Source organism: Staurois parvus, unplaced genomic scaffold (genome assembly GCF_062004578.1).
Source record: "Staurois parvus isolate SC_StPar_1 unplaced genomic scaffold, SC_StPar_1.0 ptg000151l, whole genome shotgun sequence".
NCBI classification, from domain to species: Eukaryota; Metazoa; Chordata; class Amphibia; order Anura; family Ranidae; genus Staurois; species Staurois parvus.
In genome coordinates this window covers 18,460,897-18,476,003 of record NW_028317947.1, presented here as the reverse complement: position 1 = coordinate 18,476,003, position 15,107 = coordinate 18,460,897, and the positions used below count along the sequence as shown (strand labels likewise).

The 15,107-nt window shown below is 42.2% G+C and overlaps 1 protein-coding gene across 1 annotated transcript in view; it reads left to right on the top strand.

The window, feature by feature from the left end:
- Positions 1–4,816, top strand: part of C1QL1 (complement C1q like 1) — a 91,366-nt gene extending 86,550 nt beyond the window's left edge. The window contains exon 2 of the mRNA XM_089674573.1: positions 1,478–4,816. Coding sequence (XP_089530699.1) covers positions 1,478–1,657 — 180 coding nt within the window. The 3' untranslated portion in view covers positions 1,658–4,816. The remainder of the gene's footprint in view (positions 1–1,477) is intronic.
- Positions 4,817–15,107: the final 10,291 nt, after the last annotated feature.

The window sequence follows — 15,107 nt, the reverse complement described above, 5'->3', positions numbered from 1 at the left end:
AGTCGCTGTCTCGCTTCACGTGTGCTTTTGTCCTGTCAGAATGGTGTCCGCTCTTCCACTGGAATAGAGGGATTACTGATTAACCCCTTGAGAGCAGCCTGCACCATGCCTGAACATTGATTTCCGATAGGGAACGCCGGGATTCAGAGGCTGGGGAGTCAAGGGTCTGACTGCATTTGAGATGGTGTGCTTTATAATGCGGGGAAAAAATATATATAAATATATATTGGCTTTGTGATGTAGAAAACGGAATCAGATTTCTCCGTCTCCATACAATTTTAGGTCTGTTCCGATGGATCTTGCAAGATTAAAGCACAGTGGTAATTACACCTCGTGATTTTGCCTGATTAGTGCATTATTTTTCTTTTTTTGCTTTTCTCAAAATGTCTGGCCCTCGTTGACAAATAAACAAGTGAGCCTAATTACTTGTTCTCCTACTACTTTAGGTAGGCCATTTATAATACCACACACTGCCAGTCTGCATTGCAGGTAGATGGGATGCATGACACAATAGCAGATGTTAATAGTGGGTGTATGTTTAAAGGGTAATTCTATTCAAAGACTTTATTTCAGTTTTGGATGGGCTCTGACGGATTGGTTTAATCCTGTGCTTCTTCTTCTGGCAAGCATTTAATTCCATAGTTCACATTTCAGCCTTTTCTTAGGCTTTTAGGAGGTTGCCACATTGAATGGGTTCTCTGTGTTCAATATTATATAATGATTTCACTGCCATGTTTAACGTACTGTTGTCCATCCAAAACCATTTTTTCAGGTATGTGTAGGTGGCTCTTTTGAGGGCAAGTACCCTATAAAATTGCCAGGAAGAAAGGAGCCCACCAGAGAAGCATGAGCTGGCTACCTTGAACTCTTATGTCCCCTACACTACACCTTGTGTGTCTGAGGTTGTGTAGCTGCCTCCCTTCTCTAGGAGTCTTCATCTCTCTTGTGTCCTTGGCTCACTCCTACACCTTCTCCCTAAGACCAGCTCCACCGAGGCAAGAGCAGTACTATGCGAGTAATGGTGTCACCTGATTTGTGCAGCTGTTTTTTTCAAGTTAACTCAAAAGGAGACCCCAGTATTGATCAAGTGACACCATTGCTTTTCCTAAAGGTAAAGAGTTTTCAGCCTGAGAAGAAGGACATCGGGTACAGCAAGGTGAGTTGTTTTGTTAAAGGCCTACCATCAAGGATCTGAAGGGTTTTTAAGAAACTGTTGGATTATTTTACAGGACCATGACCACCTAAAACTGAGCAATCATTTTTTGACACATTTACTGATTACAGTTAGAAGAGTTTTAGGGTGTGTTTCCACTTGCTACTGATGTTGTGCTGTTCCCACTATGACAATATTCCCATTTAAAAATGGCTTGAGGAAACTTTTCAGAAAGTGTTCCATTTCTTTCTCTTCTGCACTTTTAATTTATCCCTCTCACTTAGTCTTCCAATATGGGCTCACCTTCTTTGCTTCTTTCTTCAGGTTCGTGCCAGTGCAATTGCCCAGGATGCAGACCAGAATTACGACTACGCCAGTAACAGTGTGATCCTCCACCTGGATGCAGGAGATGAAGTTTACATTAAGCTGGACGGTGGTAAAGCTCATGGGGGCAATAACAACAAATACAGTACCTTCTCTGGGTTCATCATTTACTCAGACTGAGAAGGCCCCTGTGTGGACAGCACCCAGGCTCACCTTTACTGCCAAGAAGAAAGAAGCCCACCAGAGAAGCATAGGCTGGCTACCTGGAACACTTATGTCCTCTACAACACACCTTGTGTGTCTGGGGTTGTGTAGCTGCCTCCCTTCTCTATGAGTCTGCATCTCTCTTGTGTCCTTGGCTCACTCCTGCACCTTCTCTTATGCTTCACTGTGTCTCTGCTCAATAAGAACTTGCTACTGCCATCTTGTTTTAACTGCCCCCCCCCCCCATAAGCGCTATTATGTCCCATTACTGTAGCTCATATCATATTACAGAGCTCAAACCTGTATCTTTTCTACTAATGTTCGCAGTGATCTGCTTTCCCATGGTATGTCCTTCAATAGCTTACAGTTAAGACACTTATTTTTCTTTTGCTAATGGAACTAAAGACGTCATTTGAACATGACATCTGTGACCTGACATTGCTAAGAACTGAGTCTCAGCCCATGTAAAAATTGGCCTGGTCCCAGCAATATGACCTTCTTCATCTAGGTGGATCTTTATGCATGTATCTCTGTTTTTTGTGTTCTCCTGTCACGAATGAATTTTTCTGCCTGGCTTCATCCTTGCATACCCAGAAAAGCCTAAGCATCTCTTAACACTTCTATTTCTAATGATTCTAATCATAAACCAAGGTTCATGCATGATTACCTCTGTAGAGACTGATGCCTGCATGCCTCTACTACACCTCATCTTAATACACCTCCATCATACCCCTGTATGAATCTCACTGCCAAGCCTACTCCATTCTTTCAAAGCAATATTTCATCCTTCTAAATATCTGCCATGACTTATGCATGAACACCTCAGCCAAATATAATGCATGTATCATTTTGCCTCATATTTCCTTCCTTTCACAACATGGCATGCATTTATCTCCTTGTCAAACATATTGAAACTTATCTGCTCAGCATTCATGCCTGTGTAGTACCTGCTAACATGGTGGCTGCATCATAGAAAAATACTTATAAACCCTTAGATTTGTAACCATCCACCTGAAAAAACGTATCCATGCTCAGCTGGTAACCCTAATCCCTGAATTCATTCCCCAAATCCAAATTTGTGTCAACGTGTAATTCTCGTTGTAATCTTCAAAGCCCAATTGTATGGCTCAGAAAAACAATCTTGAATCTTGGTTTCCACTACACGTATTCTTGTTTGGAAGATACCTCAGCTTATGATTATAAGCTTCGCTATCCCAAATTAGTCTTATTTCTTCGGTTGTTGACCTTGATGGGAAAATTAATTACCTAAATTGTACTAGCCTGTGTTATGACAATTTTTACTTTTTAATTTTTACAGTATAATATATTTATTATAATAATAATAATAACAATAATAATAATAATTATTATTATTATTATTAATAATAATTATTATGTTTTATTATTATTATTATATAAAATAATGAATATAATATACTAATATATAATTATATTAAATATAATTTATATTAATTATAAATCAATTTTAATTACTTTGTAATAACAGTACCTCAGTTGCAATATTTCCATCCAAGCCAGGATAAACCCATCTACATTTCATCATAGCTTCTTTGGTTTCCTAAACCTTTCTTGTAATTATTCATTGTACCTAAACTATACCCACAATCTCCTACTTGATGTCCCCCTTCTACCTCATTATCTGTATTTCTAGAGTTCCCAAATAAATCGTGTAATTATTATATATATTCTAAGAGAGAAAGAGTCATAAATAACCCTTCAGTCTAGAACACGTACGTCACGAATTGGACAATTGTTCCAGCAACTCAAAAGCTCTGTTATCAACACACAGTCTATCAAATTATGGCTTTTCTATCATTTGATGGCAAAATCAATCAGATTTAGCAGCAGCTTTCTAAAGGCGTTCCCAAAGACTTGTTAATTAAAAAAGTAACACTTTAATGCTAAAATAATATGTTTTTTTGTACTTTTCATCCACGTCCATCTGTGAAGTTTTCACAGCTGTTTATTTTTTTGTACTTAAAGATGCAACCCCGCTGAGCTTTGTGATAACCTGGACAAATCTAGAGAATAGTAGACACACATAATCTTCAAAAAGGCCAGTGACTGTAACCTCTTGTGAATGGCTGGCCAATGGCCTTGTTGGGCCAGGATTAGAAGGGCATCAAAGCCTATGCCTAAGTTGGCAGACTTTTAAAGGGGGTGATTAATAAGGGGAAAGAAAATAAGAGATGTTAAATGGACCAGCCAGTGCTGTTAGTTGTTATTTTTGAGCCTGCACCAGAAAAATGGCAAATTGAATCTTGATCTTGATTTTCTTTCCTTTAGATTCAATATGTCATTTATGTTTTCTTATCATATATTTTAGGTATGTAAGCATAAAAGATAAAATGGTAACAAGTTAAAGGTTCAATCAACTCAATAGTAATATTTTAGTTATAAATGGAACCTGATGGGCTGAGCTTGCCCTGGTTTTGGATACTCAGCAAGTGAGATCTGAGATGACTCTGTTCCTGCCCACCTGAGAATTTTGGGTAGCTCCCACAAACCGTTGGGTTACCCAGCTCCAACTGTTATGGATTGCATATACTGGCCACAGAAGGTGTGTAGATATGGGAAATCAAGTGTAAACACCACACCAATCATGTCCACAGGTGATATAAGTCATTGTGAGGTGGTTTATTTCTCCAGCATCTGCCAAAAACTGAAACATATTTTTGGTGTGGACTGGCCAAAAAAATTATTGAAATTCAACACCATCACCACAAGCAGTGTCAGAATGGCCATCGTACTTAGTAGAGAATACTGTGTTAGGCCAATATCTCGTGGGTTTACTAAATAATTTTTGGTCAAATCTAGAAAAAATATTTGTACTGCATTGTAGTATCATTTTGTAGGACATAAATCAATAACTGCAAATTATACAGCATTTGCTGAGGTTACTATACTATAATGTAGATGTAGTGATGTTCAGAAAAGACATCCAGTCATGTGCAAAGTGTTTTTTCCAAATTCCCATGTAAGGTTGAATGTTTGTGAAGTCAACTGTAAAATGTCTGACTACATGATTTTTTAATTTCTTTTTTAAATTCATGTTATGGACCTCTACAAGTTACTGATGACTGATTCCAGTAATACAAATTACCAATTTACTTATATCTGTATGTTGCTCTTCTCAATTGTCCTATTTTTAAGCATACATTTTCATAATCTGCAAGAGGTGGGGGCTTAGTATTGGTAGGAATTGGTTGGGTGGTATAGACATAAAGGTGGTGGGTTCAAAAGTGGACAATTGCTACCCTTGTTTTGAAAGCAAGGCAAGTGTAGACAACAAGTGACAACTGCTGAAAGCTGAACTCCAAGAGCTAAAAATGCAATTAAAATACATATTTGGGAACTGTTGTACCTGGCTAAAAAGTTGTAGTTCTGGTCAGCTAGTCCCATGATCTAGACCAGTGGTTCTCAACCTTATTGGGACCAGAGCCCTGTAAAGTCTTCCAAAAGTTCCCCACAGAAATAGACTTTATATTCACACAATAAAAGCATGCAGAATATGTATTGAAATTGTGGAAGACTCTGGATGGGTCTGGGTGTCACTGTGGGTGGAAATGTGGGGAGGTTCTGGAGGGGTTAGAGGACTTTGCAGCAGACCTGGTGGCCCTGTAGGTGATGAAGTTTCTGCAGGGTGGTGGGGCCTCTCCAAGAGGCTTTGCAGGGGCACTGTAGGAGACTTGAGGCCACTGTGGAGGCTATTAGGCACTATAGGAGGTTTGAAGGCACTATGAGACACTGTTGAAGGTTGTGGGAGGCTGAGTGGCACTCTTGGAGGTTAAGGGGCACTGTGGTGTGGGGGCTGGGGACTCTCAGGGGACATGGGGGCACTGTCAGAGGTTGAGGTGCACTGTTGTCAATTATCAGAGGTTGGTGGAGTGGAGAGGCACTGCATTAAGTTAGAGGATATGAGAGGCTGCTGCCTGGTGCTTGAGAACTACTGCACAGCCAGGTTTGTGACCTCCATTGCAGCATTAAGTTTGGCAAAGAACACCCACCTCACACAGCTGATAGGATGGTGAAGGAGCAGCAGCACACTAATAAGGTCATCCCTCTTTTAGATCTTCTCTCCTGTTCCTTTATTAGCACATACAGCAGAACCTTACTAGTTGCTCGGACTGACCGTCCGTCTTTCAATTTACTGTGAAGAAGACTACAGGAGGCTGACAACTCCATGATAATGCAGGTACTTATACTAGCTGCATTTAAAAAAAAAACTACATTTAATGTTTTTTTTATTTATATCTGTCCAAATTAATGTTTATATCTGTCTGGAGTTCAGCTTTAGAAATTGCACAATAACTAATAATGGTCAACAAGTCTTAGATTACAGGTCTTCGGGAGGAAAAAGCTGAACATCAAGACTCCTACCCATTTTTTTCATGGTCCTCTCCTATTTTAAGTATTGTGCCAGTTTTGTGTAATCACATAACTGCCCTACAGGATGATACAGTAGCTAAACCAAAATATCTGTCAATGTTCATTTTTTTTTACTTGCTCCATCTTGTAAAAATTGACTAGTACACCCCTATATAAAGCAAGAGGTAGGAGCTAGACTAGTCATTCTCAACCAGATCCTCCAGATGTTGCAAGGGGTTCCTTGATATGTGGGTAATTGACCTCCCATTTTGATGGTTCCTTCATAGCTCTGGGGCCATTGCCAATTTTAAGAGTCAACTGCATAACACAGATAATCTTTTTAGCTGTCTGTAAGGGTAGCATTCTTACTACCACCACTGTAAGGAAGGTATTCTTTGCACTGACCACCACTGTAAGGAGCATTCTTCTCATTTGACCACCACTGTAAGGGACATTCTTCCTACTGACCACCACTGCAAGGGACATTCTTCCTACTGACCACCACTGCAAGGGTGGCTTCTTTATACTGACCACAAATGTAAGTAGCATTTTTCACACTGACCACTAATGGCAATTTTCCAACTGACTCTCAATGAATTAATTTTAGTATGACTTTCCCTAGACCAGAAATTAATTGCAAGAATTGCTCTGGGGTAAAAAGGTTGAGAAAGACTGACAAGGAATTCTTACTGCAGTGTACATACACTGATCAGCCATAACCACCCACCTAATCTTCAGTAGGCCCCCCTTTTGCTGCCAAATCAGCCCTGATCCATCAAGGCATGGACTCCAACAGTCCTCTGAAGGTATGCTGTGGTATCTGGAGCCAAACTGTCAGTAGCAGATCCTTACAGTCCTGTAAGTTGAGAGTTTGGGCCTGCAAGGATTGTTATTGACTTGTTTTTCCAACACATCCCAGATACTTGATTGGATTGAGATCTTGAGAATTTGGAGGCGAACACCTCCAACTCATTGTTGTGTTCCTCAACTCATTCTTGAACCATTTATGTAGTGTGGCAGGGCACATTGGGGTTGATTTACTAAAGGCAAACAGACCTTGCACTTTGCAAAGTGCAGTTGCTCCAGAGCTTAGTAAATGAGGTACAGCTTCACTTTACAAATAATTCCCAATCACATGCAGGAAAAATAAAAAAAAAACAGCATTTTTGCTTGCATGTGATTGTGTGATGGACGTCAACAAAGCTTCTGCTGATTTACTAAGCTCTGGAGCAAAGTGCACAGTCCATTTGCCTTTAGTTAATCAACCCCATTACCTTGCTGAAAGAGGCCACTGCCATATTAGACTACGATGATGTCATTAAGGGGTGTACTCGGTCAGCATGATGTTTAGGTAGGTGGTAAGTGTCAAGTAACATCCACATTAATAGCGGGTCCTAAGGTTTCCCAGCAGTACATTGCCCAAAGCATCACATTGCCTCCACCAGCTTGTCTTCATCCTATACTGAATACTGGTGCCATCTCTTCCCCAGGTAAGCAACATACATGCACCTGGCTATCCAGATGATGTAAAAGAAAATCTAATTCATCAGACCAGGCTATTTTCTTCCATTGCTGCCAGTTCTGGACTGGACTGTAGGTGCTTTAGGTTGTGGACATGGGTCAGCATGGGCACCCTGACCAGTCTGCAGTTACACAACCCCATACACAACAAACTGGGATGTCCATTTGTTCTGCTTTCAACACATCAACTTCAAGGAAAACATGTTTACCTGCTACCTAATATATCCCACCCACTTTTAGATGCCAGTGTTATGTACTTAACCCAGCGGTGCTCAACCTATGCCCACATGTGGCCCTCAGAGCCCTGTAATGTGACCCTCAACCCCAAACCAGGAAAGCGCATGCCCAGGGTCAGCAACCCTATGATTGCAATCTGGGCTTGCTGACTCGCCATCCCAGAGCATCAGAGTGCATTGAGCCATCAGCGGAGGAGGAGCTGCATCAGTCAATGCTTCCTCTGTAGCACCGGCTCCTGTCCCAGGTATGCCAAGAGGGATGCCAAGTGCACTTCACCTGGAACCTTTCTAGCATCCTGGAGACAGAGAGCAACACCAACAGAAGCTGGAAGAGGACAAGAAGGTCGGTGTATTAAACAACACATACACTGTGCTTTTGCAATGGGCATATTAGCACCTATAAAAGGGTTAACAACTGTTAGGCTGCTTTCATACTGATCCATGGGTCCAGCACAGTGCACCTGCGACTTTCCTGCGGGTTAGCTACACTGAGTTGCATTATGTACCAAAACTCTTTAATGCAGGGGTTTTGGTGTGCTTTCAGAAAGTGCATCACACTTGCAGGATACAATAGAAGTCTATGGCAAAGTGCAGCTAACCCACAGGAAAGCTGAAGATGCACTGCACTGCTCCTGCGGTGGGGGTAAACCACAGTGCATCAGTGTGTAATCGGCCTTATAGGGGTCTCAGGACAGTAGGGGGGTCATTTACATTTGTGGTTTTGGGGCAGTAAAACCCCATACTTGAAATGTGTTTTTACCCCCCCAACCACTGGATTAGCATCAGAGGTCACAATGGCGACCCCATCCCATTCTCCAGGGGGCCTGTGTGACCTCACTGTCACATTTTGTTTTACACTTGGATAGGAGGGGTGGCAGGGGTGGCATATACAGGAACTGATCCTCTCCATTTTCCTCCTGCAACCGCTGAAAGCCGGATTCTCCTCCTCTCCCTCCAGCCGGCATTCCATGGCTGCAGGAGGAAAAATTATTTATTTCAGGTACTTATATAGCGCCATCCATTTATGCAGCGCTTTACACACATATATATATTGTACATTCACATCAGTCCCTAACCCTCAAGGGTTTGTACAATCTAAGGTCCCTAACTCACATTCATACATACACATATTAGGGCCAATTTAGACAGGAGCCAATTAACCTACCAGCATGTCTTTGGAGTGTGGGAGGAAACCCACACAGGCACAGGGAGAATATGCAAACTCCAGGCAGGTGGTGCTATGGCTGGGATTTGAACCAACGACCAGAATACTGCCAGGTGGAAGTGCTAATCATTTAGCCACTGTTCTGCCCGGTGTAGCCCAATGTTCATTATGCTATTCAAAAAAAATTCTAAATTCGGAAACCATTTCATTTCATTGTGGCCCATGACCAGTTACCAAACCACTTAAGTGGCCCTCGTTCTTCAAAAGGTTGAGCACCCCTGACTTAACCTGTCAGTGGTCATAATGTTATGGCTGATCAGTGTATGTAATTACATGGGCGGTATTGTACTGCAGATTTTTTTTTTTTACGCGTACGCATCAGTTCAACAACTATTCAGCACATTTGTTTAAAAGAAAAACAATTCGGCATATGATATGACATCCAGCAAAGCCTAGTGGCTGCAACCCGCCATATAAAGATTTCAGGTTTTAAAAAAACCATCAATAAATTGCACTAAAAATTTAATTTGAGTTCAGGAGAAATGTTTGCAATCTAACATTTTCATGTTTTGCGATCGCAGCTGTTTCGATTCTATCAGCCATCCATCGATCGAAGCAGCGAATACGTTCAATTTTATAACGGTTTTATTAAAAAGGACAGCAAATGTTTGATCGAACGGCTTCCCCCCTTGATGGCCGACATCATACAAAAAAAAAAAAGGGATATTTTGAAAAATCATTTTATCACTCTGGTAATCGTTAAAATAAACAAAGAATTGTGCAGCCCATGGCAAGCAAAATCCATCATGTTTGTAGAAGTAAATGAAGACAAACATTTGACCGCTTTCGACAAACAACATCCTTATTTAATGTCATACTAGTACGATATATAGACAATATTTGGACATTGCCGATACACCGCAGCTAAGAGCTTTTAACCCTTTGTATGTTGGCTCGCTTGGGAATACTGCGAGATCTACGGATGTGATGAGCTCCACTTTCTGCGCATCCAACCCACATAATATAAAATGAAAGACTGAACCCCAATCAGATGTAAAATATACAAATTAGATCCATTTATTATTATTTTACATTAATCAATTATATTCATATCAATTAAATATATTAATATATAATTTATATAACTAAATGTACTTTTCTAAATGCAAGCAGTATACCGTATTTGCCGGCGTATAAGACGACTGGGCGTATAAGACGACCCCCCTACTTTTCCTGCTAAAATGTAGTGTTTGGGCTATACTCGCCGTATAAGACTACCCCTCTTCCAGTGCACACCAGTGGGAGGAATAGTGCCCCATCATCGGTATCAGTGGGGGGAATAGTGCCCCATCATCGGTATCAGTGGGGGGAATAGTGCCCCATCATTGGTATCAGTGGGGGGAATAGTGTCCCATCATTAGTATCAGTGGGGGGAATGGTGCCCCATCATTGGTGTCAGTAGGAGGAATAGTGTCCCAACATTGGTGTCAGTGGGAGGAATGGTGTCCCATCATTGGTGTCAGTGGGGGGTGGAATAGTGCCCCATCGTTGGTGTCAGTGGGGGGGGGAATAGTGCCCCATCGTTGGTGTCAGTGGGGGGAGGAATAGTGCCCCATCATTGGTGTCAGTGGGGGTGGAATAGTGCCCCATCATTGGTGTCAGTGGGGGGTGGAATAGTGCCCCATCGTTGGTGTCAGTGGGGGGGGGGAATAGTGCCCCATCGTTGGTGTCAGTGGGGGGGAGGAATAGTGCCCCATCGTTGGTGTCAGTGGGAGGAATAGTGCCCCATCATAGGTATCAGCGGGAGGAATAGTGCCCCATCATTGGTATCAGTGGGAGGAATAGTGCCCCATCATTGGTATCAGTGACACCAATGATGGGGCACTATTCCTCCCACTGACACTTGCTGACTCTGTTCTCGTATGGTGCTGCTGCAGCCAGCATATGTGGTTACAGCAGCACCTCTACACTGACCACTTACCTGCTGGTCCTGCACTCGATTTTCGCGCGGCCGCTCGGCTCCACCCTCTCGCCGGTGATTGGCCGCCTGTGTGCCTTTCCTGAGCTACAGTTCTGGCGGCCAATCGCTGGTGAGGAGGCGGAGCCGAGCAGCCGCGCGAACTCCAGTGGCCGAACTGAAGGCGCAGCCGCGCTTCCTGGACCGGATCGTCGTGGGACCGGAACCAGGTAAGAAATAGCCCCTGCCCACCCCTGTACTTAGTGTCCCTTCCGTTAGGGGAAGGGGGGGGGCGGCGGCGGCACCGCGCCGCCCCCCTAAAAAGTGTCATGTCATGTTATACCGGCGTATAAGACGACCCCCGACTTTTGAGAAGATTTTTAAGGGGTAAAAAGTCGTCTTATACGCCGGCAAATACGGTAAGTATTTGAATTTTACTTGTTATGAGCCCCTTGCAGTCCCTGTACAGCAGAGCTTAGACTGGAATCAGTCAGTTGTGCAGCAGGATGCATGCAGGTGCTTGCTGATAGCAGGAGACAGCAGAGTGCCAGAGAGATCTTTGTGCTGTTTCTGCTTGGATGTTTTAGTCACAGGGTAGGGGAGGCACAACACGTTATTGAAATGCAGCTGAGAAAAATCAGGTTTTATGTCCTGGCAAATGTGTCAGAGCTGTGTGTCAGAGCTGTGTAAATCTCAGGACCGGATAGAAAGATATACAAATCCTTTGGCAGGTAAAACAGCACCTATATACAGTGCTGTAAAAAAATATTTGCCCCCTTCCTGATTTTTTTTTTTTTGCATGTTTGTCACACTTAAATGATTCAGATATCATTAAACAAATTTTAATATTACACAAAGATAAACTGAGTAAGTACAAAATGCAGTTTTTTAAATGATGAAAAAAGCTGTCCAAACCTGTCTGGCCCAATGTGAAAAAGTAATTGCCCCCTTCCCCTTGCTAAATCCTGAATGGACTGTGATTAACCACATTTTTTTTGAGAGCTAAGTTAAATTTCACTTGCCACACCCAGGCTGGATTACTGCCAGACCTGTTGAATCAAGAAATCACTTCAATAGAAGCTGTCTGACAAAGTGAAGAGTGCTAAAAAATTTCAAACAGCAACACATCGTGCCACGATCCAAAGAAATTTAAGAACACATGAGAAACAAAGTAACTGACATGTATCAGTCTGGAAAAGGTTATAAAGCCATTTCTAAGGCTTTGGGAGTTCAGCGAACCAGGGCAAGAGTCATTATCCACAAATGGAGAAAACTTGGAACTGTGGTGAACCTTCCCAGGAGTGCTTGGCCTACTAAAATTACTCCAAGAGCACAATGACAACTCATCCAGGAGGTCATGAAGGAACTCAGAACAACATCTAAAGAACTTCGGGCCTCACTTGCCTCAGTTAAGGTCAGTGTTCATGATTCAACAATAAGAAAGAGACCGGGCAGAAATGGCCTCCATGGGAGAGTTCTGAGGCACTGCTGACCAAAAAGAACACAAAGGCTCATCTCACATTTACCAAAAAACATTTTGATTATCCCCAAGACTTTTGGGCAAATATTCTGTGGACTGATGAGACGAAAGCTGAACTTTTTGGAAGGTGTGCATCCCGTTACATCTGGCATGAAACTAACACAGCATTTTATAAAAAGAACATCATACCAACAGTCAGGCATGGTGGTAGGGTGATGGTCTGGGGATACTTTGCAGCTTCAGGACCTGGAAAACTTGCCATAATTGATGGAACCATGAATTCTGCGCTCTACCAGAAAATCCTGAAGGAGAATGTCTGGCCATCAGTTTGTGACTTGGGTTAAGCAACAGGAAAATGATCCAAAACACACAAGTCCACCTCTGAATGGCTCACAAAAATCCAAACTGAAGATTTTGGAGTGGTCTAGTCAAAGTCCGGACTTAAATTCGATTGAGACGCTGTGGCATGCCCTTAAACAGGCAGTTCGTGCTCTAAAGACTCACTGCCAGTTATCACAAATGCTTGATTGCAGTTGTTGCTGCCAAGGGTGGCACAACCAGTTATTAGGTTTAGGGGGCAATTACTTTTTCACATAGGACCAAGCAGTTTTGGACAGCTTTATTCCCTTCATAAATGAAGTCATCATTTAAAAACTGCATTTTGTATTTACTCGGATTATCTTTGTGTAATATTAAAATTTGTTTGATGATCCGTATCATATAAATGTGACAAATATGCAAAAAAAATCAGGAAGGGGGCAAATACTTTTTCACAGCACTGTATGTATTTAATCTGGGTGGTTTTCTGTTTGTTATATTTCTTATATTTATATTGTTACAAACTGAAAATAGGAGTAACAGGAAAAATAGAAAATACGTACGTAACAGGAGGAAAGTTTGGAATGGTAGATCAGTAAGAAGTGAAATGAGCAAGATCTTGGGAATTTGGAAAATACAGATATTGTCAAAGAGAGTTCAGCTGTCTAGGAGGACACCATATATATTCTGGGTATATTTATTTAAAAAAATTGCATCCATCCTGAGAAACTGCGTGTACATTTGTTCTGTGCAAAAAGTTATTAGGCCATTTTTCTCTCTACAGGTTGAATGTTACTCATTAGCACAGAATAGAGTGAATCAGGAAACTACTGCATCATGGCCACCTGGTGGAGCTATGGTGAAATATCCGCTTGCCTGCTGCCCTATAGCAGATGTATTGCTACAGGGTGGTGGTACAGCACGTATATATATGTAATTTGCATTTCCGGGTAGGAGGTGATTGTGCACCACCCTACCTGTGCCGCTATTGGTTGCTGGGGATGTCAATCACTGGGTCCCGGCCAGGAATAATTCGGTGATCGTTGGCAAAGCTGACAGGGAAGAGACCTGTGTGTAAACAACACAGGTCTCTCTCCTGTAAAAATAGCATAATAACATTTGATTTTTGCCTGCATTCACATTGAACAAATGTACATTTTATTTATTATAGGTACTTGTACAGTGCCGCCAATTTACATAGCTCTTTACATATATATTGTACCAGGGGCGGACTGACAACTCATGGGGCCCCTGGGCAATAGGGGATCATGGGGCCCCTGTGTCCTTGCCCAAACTCAAACCACACCCAAAAAAGCCTAAGAAAGATACCAGGGGCATCTCATGGGGCCCCCTACTGACCCCAAGTGGTCAGTCTGCCCCTGTATTGTACATTCACATCAGTACCTAACCCTCAAGGGGCATACAATCTAAGGTCCCTAACTCACATTCATATACTAGGGCCAATTTAGACAGGAGCCAATTAACCTACCAGCATGTCTTTGGCGTGTGGGAGGAAACCCATGCAGGCACAGGGAGAACATGCAAACTCCAGGCAGGTGATGCCGTGGTTGGGATTCCAACCAATAACCCTAGTACTGCCAGGCGGAAGTGCTAACCATTTAGCCACCATGCTGTACATGCAGTTTTATAGTAAGAGATAGTTTTTGGAGACAATATATTAGGTAGTACTGTATTTACAGTACAGGTATAGGTACATATAGACCAGTCATAGTGTAATAAGGACAGTAGTTAATGAGCAATTTGTCCATCTCAGAGAGAACCACCTGTAACAATTGTGATCAGGGGCGGACTGAGCATTTGGAAACTCGGGCACTGCCCGAGGGCCCTGGGTCAGTAGGGGGCCCCATGAGATGCCCCTGGTACCTTTTTTATAGGCTTTTTTGAGTTTGGGCAAGGACACAGGGGCCCCATGATCCCCTATTGCCCAGGGGCCCCATGAGTTGTCAGTCCGCCCCTGATTGTGATATAAGAAACATATCTTGTGTGAAGCCCATCACATCCACAGATAACTCCTAATAGAATTCCACAATAAGACATTTTATATGTGAAAAGGCCTGTTTGTAATTGTTTATTTTCTCTTAGCTATATATTGTATCCTTCTTCATTACTGAGTCAGCAGAAATAATCTACATACAGTTAAGAGAAATATTAAAAAATATTTAAAAAGTTATTTTATTTATGGAAATCAAGATATCAAACCCAAAGAAGAAACAACTGTGAAGGAAGGAGGGACAGACAACCTTCCATGGCATTCTTGCAGTGGACCTTTCATCAGATATATATTTTCATAAAAAAGTGTTTGCATGCTAAGTAATGTGTAAGTGTTTCACTTCCGGCTA